General features: G+C 35.4%; 1 protein-coding gene across 3 annotated transcripts in view; it reads left to right on the plus strand.

Annotated features, from left to right (window-relative positions):
• The window catches only part of SLC4A10 (solute carrier family 4 member 10), a 273,304-nt gene that overhangs the window by 200,182 nt on the left and 57,738 nt on the right, over positions 1 to 15,384 (plus strand). For all 3 annotated transcript variants that reach the window (XM_037140408.2, XM_037140406.2, XM_037140407.2), the window contains exons 11-14: positions 4,618 to 4,718; positions 7,709 to 7,883; positions 8,553 to 8,686; positions 9,085 to 9,330. In XM_037140408.2, the coding sequence (XP_036996303.1) occupies positions 4,618 to 4,718; positions 7,709 to 7,883; positions 8,553 to 8,686; positions 9,085 to 9,330 (656 nt within the window). The remainder of the gene's footprint in view (positions 1 to 4,617; positions 4,719 to 7,708; positions 7,884 to 8,552; positions 8,687 to 9,084; positions 9,331 to 15,384) is intronic.

Consider the following 15,384-nt stretch of genomic DNA (forward strand, 5'->3'; position numbering starts at 1 on the left):
CTACTAGAATTTATGGGATTCTGAATATTGGGAGGTAGTAGTGGAAAGAACATTGAGTTAAGAATTATGACACCTACATTCTGCTAATATCTATTTGTACAACCTTGAACAATTCTCTAACCTGTCTGTATTGATGTTCTGTGTCAGCATGTCCAAAAGAACTTCCTGCAAGAACAGAGCTTTTCTATGTTTATGATATATAATAAGCCAGGCCACTACTAATCACTAGAATAGTGCCTGCTCCAACTGAGGAAGTGAATTTTAAACTTTAACTTAAATTTAAATTTAAATAGCCACTTGTTTTTAGTGGCTATCATATTAGCACAGTTTATGCTGCATTTGAATTAGATATAGTCTGTATGCTTCTGTACAAGATTAAGATTCTTTTTTTTTTTTTTATCATCTTTAGAGGGGAAGGGAAGGAGAGAGGGAGAGAACCATCAATGTATGGTTGCCTTTCGTGCGTCCCCTGCTGGGAACTGGCCTGCAGGGAACTGGTCTGCAACCCAGGCATGTGCCCTAACTGGGAATAAGATTAAGATTCTTAATGTATATTGTAACATACTGTTAACCCATGTTTTCTTTTTTTGGATGAAGCAAACTGAATTCAAATGTATTAAGCACTCTAACTTCATACTTATTCAGATCATATTCCCCCCATGGGCTTCTTTCCATGGTTGTTATTCTTTTGAAATGTATAAAAATGGACTTTTAAATACTTTTCTTTTCAGTTAAGAGAATAACCAGTCACCTCAATGATGACCCTAGAAATATCATTAGAACTTGTATCAGTCATTATAATCACTCCCTTTTGTATACTCTCAACTTCTTTCCTTCTTTCATGCCATTTACTAGCTTGTCAAAACTACAACCCTGTGTGAATTCAGCTCTTTCGTCTTACCTGTTACAGCTGAATGTGGCTGAGAGAAAATGCATAATTACACTGACTGATCCCACATAATTCTTGACCACCTACCTCAAGTGAGCTCTTAATGTTGCAGATTCATCAGATAACCTTAGTCCAATCATTCTCTCTAGATGACATTTCACACCTGCTTTCTGTCCTCAAACCCTCATCATATCCTTTCTGACCTTCACTCTCAGATGTTGACTTGCTTTCTATTTCCCTGAGAAATATGAAATGATTAAAAGAATTTCCAGACTCCCACCACCACCCCTACCCACCTGCCGACATCTGCAGCCACATACTCTGCCTCCTGTATAACACTACTGATGGATTATCCAAGGTCAGCCTTCTCCCAGTGCACGAGACCCCATCTCTTCACACCAACTCAGACATTATCATATACCAATTCTCCTTTTTCTCCCCTATATCATCAGGTTTTTGTTCTGTGTTATATCATTTTTGTTAGCATCCAACATTGTTAAATTTAAAAAAGAATTGTTAGTACTGCTTGCACTGCAACCAAATGCCACCAGAAAGTTTTCTGTACTACCTGCCTCTAATTCCTCTCCTCCAATTCTCTTAAACCTACTCAAATAAGTCTTTTGACTACATCAATCACTTTGCTAAATTTACTTACATGAAAGTCACCAAAGATCTCTATAATACAAAATTCCATGGTTAATTCTCAATATGCATTTTATTTAGTCCATCAATCAGCAGCATTTGACAGAGTTGATAACCCCTTGCTCTTCTTTCTTGGCTCCAAAACACCACACTCTGTAAGTTTTTCTAGTCGCACCTTGGTATCATCCCTCCCAGTCTTCTTTTTGCCTCCCCCTCTTGTCTCTGATTTCTTTATGTTGAAGTGATACGGGACTCAGTCTTTAGTCATGATTCTCTCTACTACCTGTACTCATCCTCTTGGTAATATCTTTCAATTTCTAGCTTTAAATCCTCTCAAATTTATTTTCCTCCTTGAACTTGAAAGTTATTTATCCAAATGCTTATCTATATCTCCACTTGGATGTCTTTTAGATATCTAAAACTTAACATATTCTAAGTTTGAACTGAATGGTAAACTGTCTCAACTTTCTCTCCTGTGTACATCTTTGCAGTTTATGTTAGGAAAGTCAATATAATGCTTCCTGAAGTAAATAAGAAACTGATCTTTTCTTACATTTTATTCTGTCTGCACCATCCCATCTTAGTAGGACTAACTCTATACTTCCAACTGTACTGACTCCATGTTTATAGTTGATCAAGCCAAAAACATTTATTATTTTCTCTTATACTTGATTCTTTTTTAACAGAAAATACTCTTGACATTGCCTTCAACATTTATCTAGAATTATACAATTTCTCACTAACATTACTTCCACCATCCTATTTCAAGGTACCATCATAATACTCTTGGACTACCGAAATAGCCTTCTAACTGGTCTTGTTTCTACCCTTGACCTCCAGAATACGTTCTCAACACAGTCGTCAGCCTAACTCCAGGTTAGCTCATGCTGCTCCTGTCCTCAAAACCCTGCACAAGTTCCTCATTTTACTGAAAATAAAAGGCAAACACTTACAATGGTCTATTAAAGCTACACAATCTTGTCTCCCTTTACTTCTCAGAAGTCATGTCCTACCACTTCCTTCTTTGTTCACTCCTCTCCAACCATATTGGCCTTATCGCTTCTTGTTCTTTAAACCCTTCAGCCACACTCCTGCCTTAAGACTATATCCCACTGGCTATTCTTCCTGCCTGAATGTCCCCCAGTTATTGTCATGGATAATTCCCTGACTCCCTCAAGTTTTTCTCAGATGACATTTTCTCACTGAACTTGCCTGACCACTGTATTTATAATTACCACTCCCTCCTCCCCACTGCCCATCCTATACATCATTGCCACCCTTACTCTGCTCTAAATTTTTATTTTCCATAGTTTTTAATCATTCTAGAATACCTTAGAATTAATATATTTATTTGTTTATTGTTTGCCTTCCCCATTAGAATATAAACTCCATAGTCCTGATTTGTTTACTGGTCACAGTGGTGGGGTCTATTTCCTGACACAAATTGACTCTCAATAAGTATTTGTTGACTGAATTAATAAAAATCTGAGTGGTCAAATATCTACCCACCAATTGATTTGTTTTAAAAATATCAAAATATGTGTGTTTCTGAACAAAAATATTTTCTATTATTCCTCAGAATATTCACTGGCATATTAATACAAACTTCTCTTTTCAAAAATTTCCCCCCTTACTACAAAATAAACATTTCTTGAGGAAACAGATTCTTTTGACTGACAAATATCCTCCTGGTTTATCATCTGCCTTATCAGTGTGTACCCTTCCCCATTGGAAAACAGTGAGGTAACTTATCCATTAATGGGTAATTCTTCAGAAGATCCAATAATATCCCTTGCTTTCTAAGACTGGTGGAAGCTAAGAAATTTTTTCCTAGGTGACTGGTTACTGAGCATTCTGATGGTCGCTTTTATAGTCCTCTACTAGTATATGCTCATTATTTACCTATAAAGGTAATTTTTTTATTAATTCACAGAAATCCTTTATTTTATCTTTTCACTTCAGTTCATTGTATCTAATCATATTCCTGGAAAATTGTAAAAATATTAAACAATAAACTTTCTTATATTTGTGCATTTTAAAACCTGTTTTTCTCATGTTTTAAATCTGTACTATTTTATGTACCTATGGTACATATCCTATTTCAAGGTACCATCGTAATACTCTTGGATTTCTGAAATGGCTAATAAAATGTACAAGTTTAAAACATGAAAAAAATGTCCCATTGTACATAAGAGCCTTTGATAATTCACTTTTCTTCTTCATGTTTATAAAAAACATGAAAAACACATTTGTATGTTTATATTATTTAAAAATGACAGTCAAGTAAAAATAATAATTGTGCCATTTCAATTTTTTTTCAATTTTTATTTTAGGCACTTTTGAATATGTTGGTGTGCTTTAAGATTGCCAATAGATGTAATTTTTATGATTTTCAAAAATCTCTTAAAAACAAAAGTAGGTGGAACCAGACCTATGGGAAAACAGCACTCGTATAAACCTCAGTTAATCTGGCATTGATTCAGTTAGAAGCTCCTTTTGGCAATAGTCTTTGGGATCTCTATGAATCAGAAAGGACAATGTTATAAGTAATTCCTTGGGTAGGAAGACATCTCTACCCAAGGAAGACATCAGCTAGAATCTAAGAGGGAAATACAGTTAAAAATAGCTAATGATAATAGTTAATTTGTATCAAACAGTTGAACTATGCCAGGCATATTATATACCGTATCTAACACCTCCTCACCCCAACCTACCCTGGCCCTGGTCACTCTGTCCCCTTCTCTAACTTCATTTTTTCATAGTTATTTCTACCTGATGTAATAGGGTTAATTGCTTGTCTTCGCTAATAGAATTGTTGTTTTTGCTCCCTTTTGAATATTTCTAGCATCCATAACAATAAATGGCACACACTCCATACTCAGTAACTATTAGATGAAAGAATCAATAAATGTCCAAAACCCCATTTAATTTTCACGATCAAATTAATGGGTATGAAACTTTGGGAAACTAGTTAACTTGCTGGAGTTCTTAGCTACGCTGCATATTGCCTCAAGGAGAAAAGTTTGGTTACGTTACTTAAAACTAGCATCTGGTATTCCAAACAAAAACAAGCACACTTCCAACAGGAGAAGAGGAAGATTCCTGCTGTGCCAAATGGAACAGCAGCTCACGGGGAAGCAGAGCCCCACGGAGGACACAGTGGACCTGAACTCCAGCGAACAGGAAGGTGAGTAAAAGGCACACGTATGTGACTTCAAAAACCACATGACATACTATTCTTGTGTGCTAGGAATTGCTGTTTTGAGATCTAATTTTTTAAAATACTTTGAATACCTGTTCTTTGGGAGTAATAATGCCAATTAATTTTATTTCTCTGTAGTTACTGATTGTCATCATTATTAAGTCAGAACAGTGTCTACACCATCCCGTATTATCTTACCCAGTCTTTTATTTTGCTGTGCATAAAATGCATTCACAGATTCTTAGAATGAATAAGAAAACTGTCAGTTGTCTCTTCCAAAAGAGCTCATTGAAAGCTTCAAGTTCAAGATGGAAATAAAAATAAATACCAGGAACTCAGTCTTGTAGACTCTATCTCATTACATGCAAGTAGGACGTATATAACAGTATTTTGTATTTTTATGATTGTAATTTGAAAGAGCTATATGATTTATTTTTCTAATCACACATTTTTGACGAGATGAAAGCTTCAATTTATTTCTTAAAATGGTTCTTTATGGTTTTTTGACAGCTTGTCTCTCTCCAAGCAATGTGTGAGCAGAAAATCAGAAACCCTTGGGTGGGTCTCTCTTCAGAGAATATGTGCACACAGCCTCCATTATAACTGCAGGCAATTGCAAAGGCTTTGCAGGATTGGTACTCCCTTCCCCTCGAGGCCATTTCTTGTACTGTTTTCACTGTGTTTTCCAAGCTGACTTCCTGGTTTCTGACAACTCTGCATTTTAATTCTCCTCTGTTCTTTCTTTTTATCAATGTTTGTCTCTGAGGAAATGTCCTTTAATGTCTTCCTCAGGCTGCATACCTATTTGAAATGGTTCAAACAATTTTTTCCTATTCCCTTTACTAGAAGCATTGTTACTCCTTCTGTTTGCTTTCATATTTTCGAATGCTGTCTTTTTATTTTTGGTGGTAATAGTTTTCTCTCTCTCAGGTGTAACGTGCCACATAGCTTAGATTTTTTTTCAAAGTTCACTTTTCCTTACTGCTTCCTAAATCCTCCCAGGTCACCAATATCCGGTATCTTCGCTTCTCCAGAGTTCTTCCACAGATTCTGTTGCTGACATGGCTTGAAGTATCCATTACTCATCTGCTCTCCCGGAGTTGCTGGTGTACATCTGATCTGGGCTGCTCTTGCACTGTTCTCTGTAATGACCTCCCACTTCCGGATTTAGATTTTTGCCGCTAAAAGCACATTATTACACAGTAATATAAGAGCTATTTATAGACTAATGTATGGTCTAATACGTACAGTGTTCTAATAGAAAGTGCTCTCAAGCCTATAAATATTAACTACTAATGAATAGTTTATAACCCCCTCAAATTCTTTTGGGGATTAGGTGGGATGTAAATCATAACTGAATGAATAAATAGACTAGCAGATCAAATCTACTTTGAATTGGGACTTTGACAAGTTAACAGATCATTCATAAATGATCCCAAAAATAAAAAAAAAGCTTATGTTTTATATAACTCAGGTAGAGGAACCTAAGATGGTGTGTGTATGTGTGTGTGTGTGTGTGTGTGTGTGTGAATTTCACAGGTTCTCTACAAGAGTTTCTGAGTTTCAAATGTCCTTTTTATTTTTTTAATTAAAAATTTACCCTCTCACCCTTTCCTACTCCATATCCCTTTGATGGAAGAAGTCACTAGGAAAGCAAAGGGATTCTATCAACCACGTAATAGTGAGAAAGTTACTAGATATGGTGCTACTATGTGCATGTCAGCCAGTTCAGGGAAATTAAAAATAATATTTAAATTTTTAGTTACTGAAGATGTATATTTATAAGGCAAAGCAAATGTGTTTCTCAAGAGAACAGTCATTTTGGAAGTGACTGTTAGATTGCAAATGAACATTTCTATTTAGAAAATAAATAACAAAAGTTTAATATTTTCTATCATTTAGGCATATTCAGCATATACTGGCAGTATCTTGGAACATAAAATAGGTACTTTTTTAACCTCCATGTAGGAACTTAACCATATAGTCTTATTCATTTGAACATGGAGTTTTTATTCGATGAAGCACAGAGAGCTTTTCATAGTCATGTTACATCTGCATGGTGTTATTAAATGTTCAAAGAATGAGAATATCTGTTCTTTAATGTTCTTATTCCTAATAGACCAGAAACATTTTAGTCCTCAAATTTTAAGCATCACAGTTTAATACTATTTCCTCCCTCACCGCTAATCCTCTTTCAAATCTTTCATGGTGGTTTTGGATATATTTGAAAGAAATGAATTTATACCAAGTAAACTCATTATTATCTTGCAAATGACAGACACTGGGATATATTTATGCAATAATGAGTTCAAATTGATAGTTATAAGTTCTCCTCCTAGTTGCCTTTACCTACCATTGAAAACAACTGTGGAACCTGTCTGTCTCATTCAAAGGCCATTTTGATGCCTGTCTGAAACAATACCTGGTAAGGGTTTTTGTTTGTTTATTTTTTATTTCTATTTTTTTGGCAGAGAGACTAGGTAACTGGAGTCTTGGTTAAACACTGTTTTTTTTCTATAGGCCTATGTTCACTATTGGAGTATAAAAAGGCCACTTTATTCTCCCTCCGTCACTTTCATCTATGTTTATTAAATACAATGCAAATAACTAGAAAATACTGCCAACAATTGCAGTAGTAGGCCTGAGTTTAGCAGTAAGTTGATGTAGAAATGGCACAGAAATTAGAGTAATTCTAAATCTCGTTTGAAATTTGATGAACAGCTCTGAACCTTGTTTGAGAGAACCTGGGATTTTTTTGGTTGTTGACACAATGTTTGGTTAGGAACTGAGGAAGCAGAGGTGCAAAGCCATCCCTGCAGACCATGATAATACATTGTAGCAGGTTAATTAATATTGGGTCTCATCTCGGCTGATGGAAAACCTATACTGTGACCTGGCAACAAAGATAATGAGCATTTTGATTTGTATGTTTTTTATATTTGGATTTCACTGTTGTGTTTCCCCCCCTGTCTTAGGATTTTTGGGGGACTTATTTTAGATATCAAAAGAAAAGCTCCATACTTCTGGAGTGACTTCAGAGATGCTTTCAGCCTGCAGTGCTTAGCATCTTTTCTATTTCTCTACTGCGCGTGTATGTCTCCCGTCATCACGTTTGGAGGACTGCTGGGAGAAGCCACTGAAGGTCGAATAGTATGTATCACGCTTTTCTCTGAAGTTTGAAATTCATCAGTTTTTGAGATTCATAGTTAGATAAGTGAGCATTTATTCTGGATTCCTTTATGAGGACAGATCTAATATACCGTCTGGCAGATAACATCATGTAAAGTTCCTGGATGGCTGGTGGACCTGGTAATCTGCAAGTGGACTATCACATAACAATTAAATCTGAGTCTTTTTTTTTTTTTTTAATTTTATTTAGTTATTTTTCAAGTACAGTTTAAATCTGAGTCTTACACAAGCTTCTCATTTCATCTCTGGCTCCCAATCCTAGGCTAGTTTTAGGCTGTGGAGGCTGTGGAGTTTTAGGCTAGTTATAGACCTCCTCACAGGAGGTCTATATAACCATTTACATAGGCCATGCTTCTGTCCATTCACTTATCAGAAAATATGTAAATTTTTAGTAAGCAAAAGAAAAGCAAGATAAGGAAGGTGGAGAAGGCACATCCCTATTCACTGCCATTCATTTTCTACTGACTGCCTGCCTCTTTTTTTATTCTCTTGTGCCACATCTTGCCCAAGGTTGCTAGGCTTTTCATAGCAAAATAAAAAGAATATCCTCATGTATTTTAAGCATCTCTCCCTAGTTATAATGGTCGTCTTTACGACTTAGATAATGACATAATTTATATCTCTACACAGAGTGCAATCGAATCTCTCTTTGGAGCATCCATGACCGGCATAGCCTATTCTCTCTTTGGTGGACAACCTCTTACCATATTAGGCAGTACAGGACCAGTTTTGGTGTTTGAAAAGATTTTGTTTAAGTTTTGCAAGTAAGTGTTGTATACTTTTGGCCCCTAGCCCCTTTCTGTTTCACTACTGTATTTATAGTTCTCCCAGCATCACATTTGCAGTCTGCTAGGAGAGGTGAAGTGGCTGATTGGATTGCATTTGCCATTTTTGTCTCTCCATGAAAATGAAGAAAAAGTGAAAAGATTTGTGTGTAATGTTTTATAATGTTTGTAAAAAATTATATTCAGTTCTCAACACTGAGAACCCCTGTTAGTCTTATTCCCTTAAATGCTCCCTTTAGACAAAGTCATGAGTTTAGATACTTACGCCATGTGAAGCTTATTTACTTGCGCTTCATGAATTAGACTTTTTCCATCTGTTTCAAATGGTAGCAAGCTGTTAAGTGACCTTCATTCTACTATTCTTTTTCTCCTCCTAGAGAATATGGGCTGTCATACCTATCTTTAAGAGCCAGTATTGGACTTTGGACTGCAACCCTATGTATCATACTTGTGGCCACAGATGCAAGCTCCCTTGTTTGCTATATCACTCGGTTTACTGAAGAAGCTTTTGCTTCTCTTATTTGCATCATTTTCATTTATGAAGCCCTAGAGAAGTTGTTTGAACTCAGTGAAGCATATCCAATCAACATGCATAATGATTTGGAACTGCTGACACAGTACTCGTAAGTACCGTTTCCCCTGTTGGCTGTGAGCTTTTCTTTTTACAAATATTGCTATTGTGGTGAGAAATATGAGGAACTTACTCAGCAGACAGAGTGCCTTAAATTGATTCATAACCTAAATCCTGGACACTCAGAATTGAACAGGATTTTAAAAGTTATCTAATGAGCCACTCATCTGATACTTGAGTTCTCAATATAACAACTCTGCCAAGAACAGCTTTTAGGGATTCTATTTGTCAAGAATTCCCTATTAAGTAGATAGTGAACCAAGGTCAATCTTGCTATATAGGCATTTTGTTTTTTGCAAACTATATATGATTTTGGTTGTTTCAGGGAATTTTCTTTAAAATGTTTTAAAAATAAATTCTATTTTTATTTCATTTTAGGGAGAAGGGCAGGGGAGGGAAAGAAACTTCAGTTGGTTGCCTCTTACATTCTCCCCACTGGGGACCTGGCCCACAGTCCAGGCATGTGCCCTGACTGGGAACCAGACCAGTGACCTTTTGGTTTAATGGCCATTGCTTAATCTACTGAGTCATACCAACCAGGGATCAGGGCCCTTTAAATTTAGTATCCAAAGGAAACAGTGAAAATACAAGATTTCAGATTTAGAGTAATGAGGTGAAAGAGATTCATTGGGTCTAAAAATGTATTAGACTGATATTTGAAAATGATAAAAACCTAAACAAAAATCACTGAATTGAAATATGATGGAAAGAGACATAACTTGAGCTTATGAACATACCATACAATGTACAGATGATGTGTTATAGAATTATATACCTTAAACCTATATAATTTTATTAACCAATATAACCCCAATTTAAAAAATATATATGATATTGCTTTTAGAACTTACGACATTTATGATAGAAGTACTCAGATATTGCCTGTTAAAGTTAATATACATTTTAGGATTAAAAATGGGATCGGACCTATTGCTCTTTCTAGTTTTAGCATGCCAATAGTTTAGAATTTCTCAAAGGCTGTATTTTATGCTGTGTGGACATTATATTGGGTTAGCTAAAAAATCTGTATGTTTTTTTCCATAAAACATAAGAGACATTTCAAATTTTCATAAATAACTTTATTGATTAGGATGTTTTGAATATATCAGCTCTCTCCCATGTGGTATAACGTGATTGTTCTCAATTATGTCTCAATTTGATTATTATCAACTTCAAGTGGTCTCCCCAACCGTGGTATTTTGTCCAGTGAGAAATCTCCAGCACGAAACTTGGCAAACCACTTTGACATGTTCAGTCACAGCACCTTCTCCATACACTGCACAAATCTTATTTTGCATTTCAGTTATTTGTACCTTTCTTGAAATAATAAAGTATAATATCCTGAAAATGTTATGTATTTTCTTCCATCTTCAATATTAAAATGGCTTCACAAAAATTCACCAATTTTGATGTTTAAAAAAAATGCCTGCTGATATGACAGCTGTCATAATACAATCTAAGAAAATTGTTTTAAATGTAAAGACATCTAAGCGCTACTGGAGCCATCTTATGGAAAAAATCCAATCAAATTTTTGGCCAGCCCAATACAAGTCCTTTGTTTGATTTTTGAATGTTTTGTTGCATTTGCATATACATTTTTATGTAGTAAAAATTTTATGTAGTAAAAACATAAAGATTGCATATACATTTTTATATAATAAAAATATATTCTTTATGGGGCAGTTATAACCTCTGCATCAACCACCAATGTTTTTATTAACTGCTTAGATATGGCCTCAAATGTTTTGAAGATTTATTATCTTCCTTTGTTATTAGAGGAAGTTGAAATTATTGAAATCAGACCAAAATAGTGCAGTGTTATAATTTTGTTAAGAAAGATGCAATGATAGAACTGAGAATAATACGGTTTTATTTATTTATTTATTTATTTATATTTTTCAATTACAGTTTACATTTGATATTATTTTGTATTAGTTACAGGTGTACTGCATAGTGGTTGGACAATCATATTCTGTACAAAGTAATTCCCCCAAATTTGAACTACTCACCCAACACCATACATAGTTATTATAATGTTATTGACTATATTTCCTGTGCTGTACTTTACATCCCTGTGACTTTTATGTATCCAACTTGTATTTCTTAATCCTTTCACCTTTTTTCACCCATACCTTCAACCCCATCTCCTCTGACACTATCAGTCTTTTCTGTATATCTATGAGTGTTTCTATTTTGTTTTATTTCGTTCTTCAAATTTCACATATAAGTAAAATTTTATGGTACTTGTCTTTCTCTGAGTAATTTCACTTAGCATAATACTCTCTAGGTCCATCCATGCTATTGCAAATTGTAAGATTTCATTCTTCTTGATGGCCTAGTAATATTCCATTATGTATATGTAGCACCACTTTTTTATCCACATATCTATTGATGGTCACTTGAGTAGTGTCCATATAGTGGCTTTGTAAATAGTGCTTCAGTGAACATAAAGGTTCACATATCTTTTTGAGTTAGTGTTTTGGATTTCTTCAGATAGATGAGGCTGTCCAGGAAGTATCCAGCCATATAATATGAAAAATAGAGGCTTTTACTGAAGATACAAGATACAAGAAACATTGTATATAGGACACTGATGCCTCAGTCCCCTTCAAAGTAGGCACTTTGGGACCTCACACAATTCAAATCGCCATCAGCTGCCCTGTCATATTTTCCTGAATCTCATTGACAGTCTGAAATCTATTCTCTTTCGCAGATGATTTTAGTTTTGGGAAAAGCCAGACATTGCAAGGTGCCAAATCTAGGCAGTAGTGAGGCTGAGTCACCTGGGTGATTTGATGTTTTGCCAAACAACTCTTCATGAGATGTGATACCTGAGTAGGCATGTTGTTGTGATGAAGCTGCTAATTACCAGTTTCCCATAGCTAAGGCCTTCTGAATCACCCAAATGGTTTCTGTGGAGGAATATTCAAGTTGAATGCAAAATTTGATGTAGATTCATTGCTCTACTTGCTCAGTAATTTTGAATGCCATGGCAACACAATACACATGCTCACTCATCAGTGTCTACCACACCCCCTGACTGGTACAGTGAAGTTATCATTGTTCATGCATGCATGTTCCAGTCCACTGTCCTTGGCTCCGTTCATACTGATATTGCACAAACTGTTCTTGTTGTAGTAACAATGGCTGGACTTTTTCTGGACAGACCTCATATACACAGAAGTAAAATCACTGCATAATAAAGATGTCTCATTTTTAATTTTTTGAGGAAACTCTACTGTTTTCCACAGTGTCTACACCAATCTGCATTCCTACCAACAGTGCAAAAGTGTTCCCCTTTCTCCACATCCCCACCAACACTTGTTTGTTGATTTATTGATGATAGCCATTCTGACAGGTATGAGGTGATATCTCATTGTTGTTTTAATTTGCATTTCTCTGATGATTGGTGATGTTGAACACCTTTTCATGTCTATTGGCCATCTGTATGTCCTCTTTGGAGAAGTGTCTATTCAGATCCTGTGTCCATTTTTTAAATTGGATTGTTTATTTATTTGATGTTAAGTTATATGAATACTTTATAAATTTTGGATATTAGCCCCTTATTGGATGTATCATTGATAAATATCTTCTTTTATGTGGTAGATTGTGCATTCACTTTGTTGATGGTTTCTTTTGCTGTGCAAAAACTTTTTTAGTTTAATGTAGTCCCATTTGCTTTTGTTTGTTTTGTTGTCGTTTGTTTGTTTGTTTCACTTGCCTGAGGAGTTATATCAGAAAAAGTATTACTAGAGAAATGTTTGAGATTTTACTGCCTATATTTTCTTTTAGGATTTTTATGGTTTTAAGACTTACAGTTAAGTCTTTAATCTATTTTTAAGTTTATTCTTGTATATGATATACCAAGGTGTTCTAGTTTTGTTTCTTGCCTATATCTGTCCAATTTTCTCAACACCATTCATTGAACTGACTGTCTTTACCCAATTGTATGTTCTTGTTTCCTTTGTCAACTATTAATTGACCATATAGGTATGGGTTTATTTCTAGGCTCTCTATTCCATTTGATTGGTCTACATGCCTGTTTTTATGCCAACACCATGCTATTTTGATTACTATAGCCTTGTACTGTAGTTTGATATCAGGCAGTGTGATACCTCCAACTTTGTTCTTCTTTCTCAAGATTGCTGTTTTGTGGTTCCATGTAACTTTTTGGGGTTATTTGTTCTAGTTTTGTGAAAACACCATTGGCATTTTGATAGGAATTTCACTGAATCTATAGATTGCTTTGGGAAGTATGGACATTTTTATGATATTAATTTTTTATCCATGAGCACAGTATATGCTTATATTTATTTGTATCTTCTTCAATTTCTTTCTTTAATTTCTTATAATTCTTAAAGTATAGGTGTTTTACCTCCTTGACTAAAGTTAATCTTAGGCACTTTTTGATACAATTGTAAATGGTATTCTTTTTTTTAAGATTTTATTTATTGATTTTTAGAGCAAGGGGAGGGGAGGGAGAAAGAGAGGGAGAGAGACATCAATGTGTGGTAGACTCTCAAGTGGCCCCCACTGGGGACCTGGCCTACAACCAAGGCATGTGCCCTGACTGGGAATTGAACCAGCTACTTTTTTTGGTATTATTTTCTTAATTTCTCTTTCTGTTAGTTCATTATTTGTGTATAAAAATGCAATGAAATTTTGAATATTTATTTTGTATCCTGCTACTTTACTGAATTGCTTTATCAGTTCTAGTGGGGTTTTTTTTTGTGGAATTGGTAAGGTTTTCTATATATATATTACCGTGTTATCTGCAAATAATGACAGTTTTATTTCTTCCTTTCCAATTTGAATGCCTTTTATTTTTTCTTATTTGATTGCTGTGGCTAGGACTTCCAGTGTTATGTTGAATAAGAGTGGTAAAAGTGGATATCCAGTCTTGTTCCTGATTTTGAGGAAAATACTTTTTTTCATTGAGTGTGTTGAGGTATGTTCCCCCATTCCCACTTTGCTGAGAGTTTTTATCATAAATGGGTGCTGGATTTTGTCAAATGTTTTTCTGCATCTATTGATGTGACCATTGGATTTTTAATGTTTCATTTTGGAAAATAACATGATTTTTAGTACTTTTTCTTGGACTTCAGAGATAGCTTTATAGAATACCTTTGTTTTGGGGCAAGAAAATCAGAGTGGAAACAAAATAACTTTCCCAACGAAAGCAAATAGTAAGAGTGCTGTGAACAAGATTCAGAAATGGATGAAGGAGGTGTCAGGGATACTCAGCAAACAGGCAGATGGGAAGAGCAGTTTGATCAGAATGAGTGGTAACAAGGATACTTGCCTTTCCATTTATCTTCACTTGCAAAATGAGCAGTGTCTCCTAATTTGAGTATCCTTGCTAAGATGTATACTTATTTCTGCTCGGGTTTTCAAACCTACTATATGCCAGACATTGTGTCAGATGCTAAGGAAATCATGAAAAATCCTCTGTTCTCAATGAGCTTCCAGTTTAATAGGGAGTGCAGACAAAGAGACAACACAATGAAATGAACGCTGTGTTGAGGGATTGGTACAGAAGGCTATAGTATCACACCAGAGGACCACCTAACTCAAATTTGGGGTTCAGAGAAGACTTCCTGGATGAAGTGACATAGAAGACCAAAAAATGAGTAGGAGTTAGAAAGGTGCTGAGGAATAGGGCCGCAGAGAGGTCCAGAAGGAGGGAATGGCGCAGGCCTGGATGCCAGCAGTCCATCAGTGCTTTGCAATATCTATTCAAAGTCATATGGGTAGTGGCCAATGAGAAATCAGACTTAGCTTTGATAACTCTGATATTATTTTCAGTAAATTGATGAATACAAATAAGCTCTCAAAAAGAACATGGAACAAATAAAATAGGTGAAAGCAGAACTCTTCTTTTTGAAGTGCTGTGGAGGCAGCAATTATCCACCTTTTCGGCTGTCCCCTGTACCCTTGGTGGAACTTTCTAATGTACCTCGGGCACAGTTTAAAGTCCCCTAGTCTAGAAAGGAAAAAGATCAGAGATGCAAAGACTGAGCCCTGGTAATGGTCACAGATTGAAGGT

The sequence above is a fragment of the Artibeus jamaicensis genome, unplaced genomic scaffold, assembly GCF_021234435.1.
Source record: "Artibeus jamaicensis isolate MK-2021 breed Jamaican fruit bat unplaced genomic scaffold, CSHL_Jam_final contig_391, whole genome shotgun sequence".
Classification (NCBI taxonomy): Eukaryota; Metazoa; Chordata; class Mammalia; order Chiroptera; family Phyllostomidae; genus Artibeus; species Artibeus jamaicensis.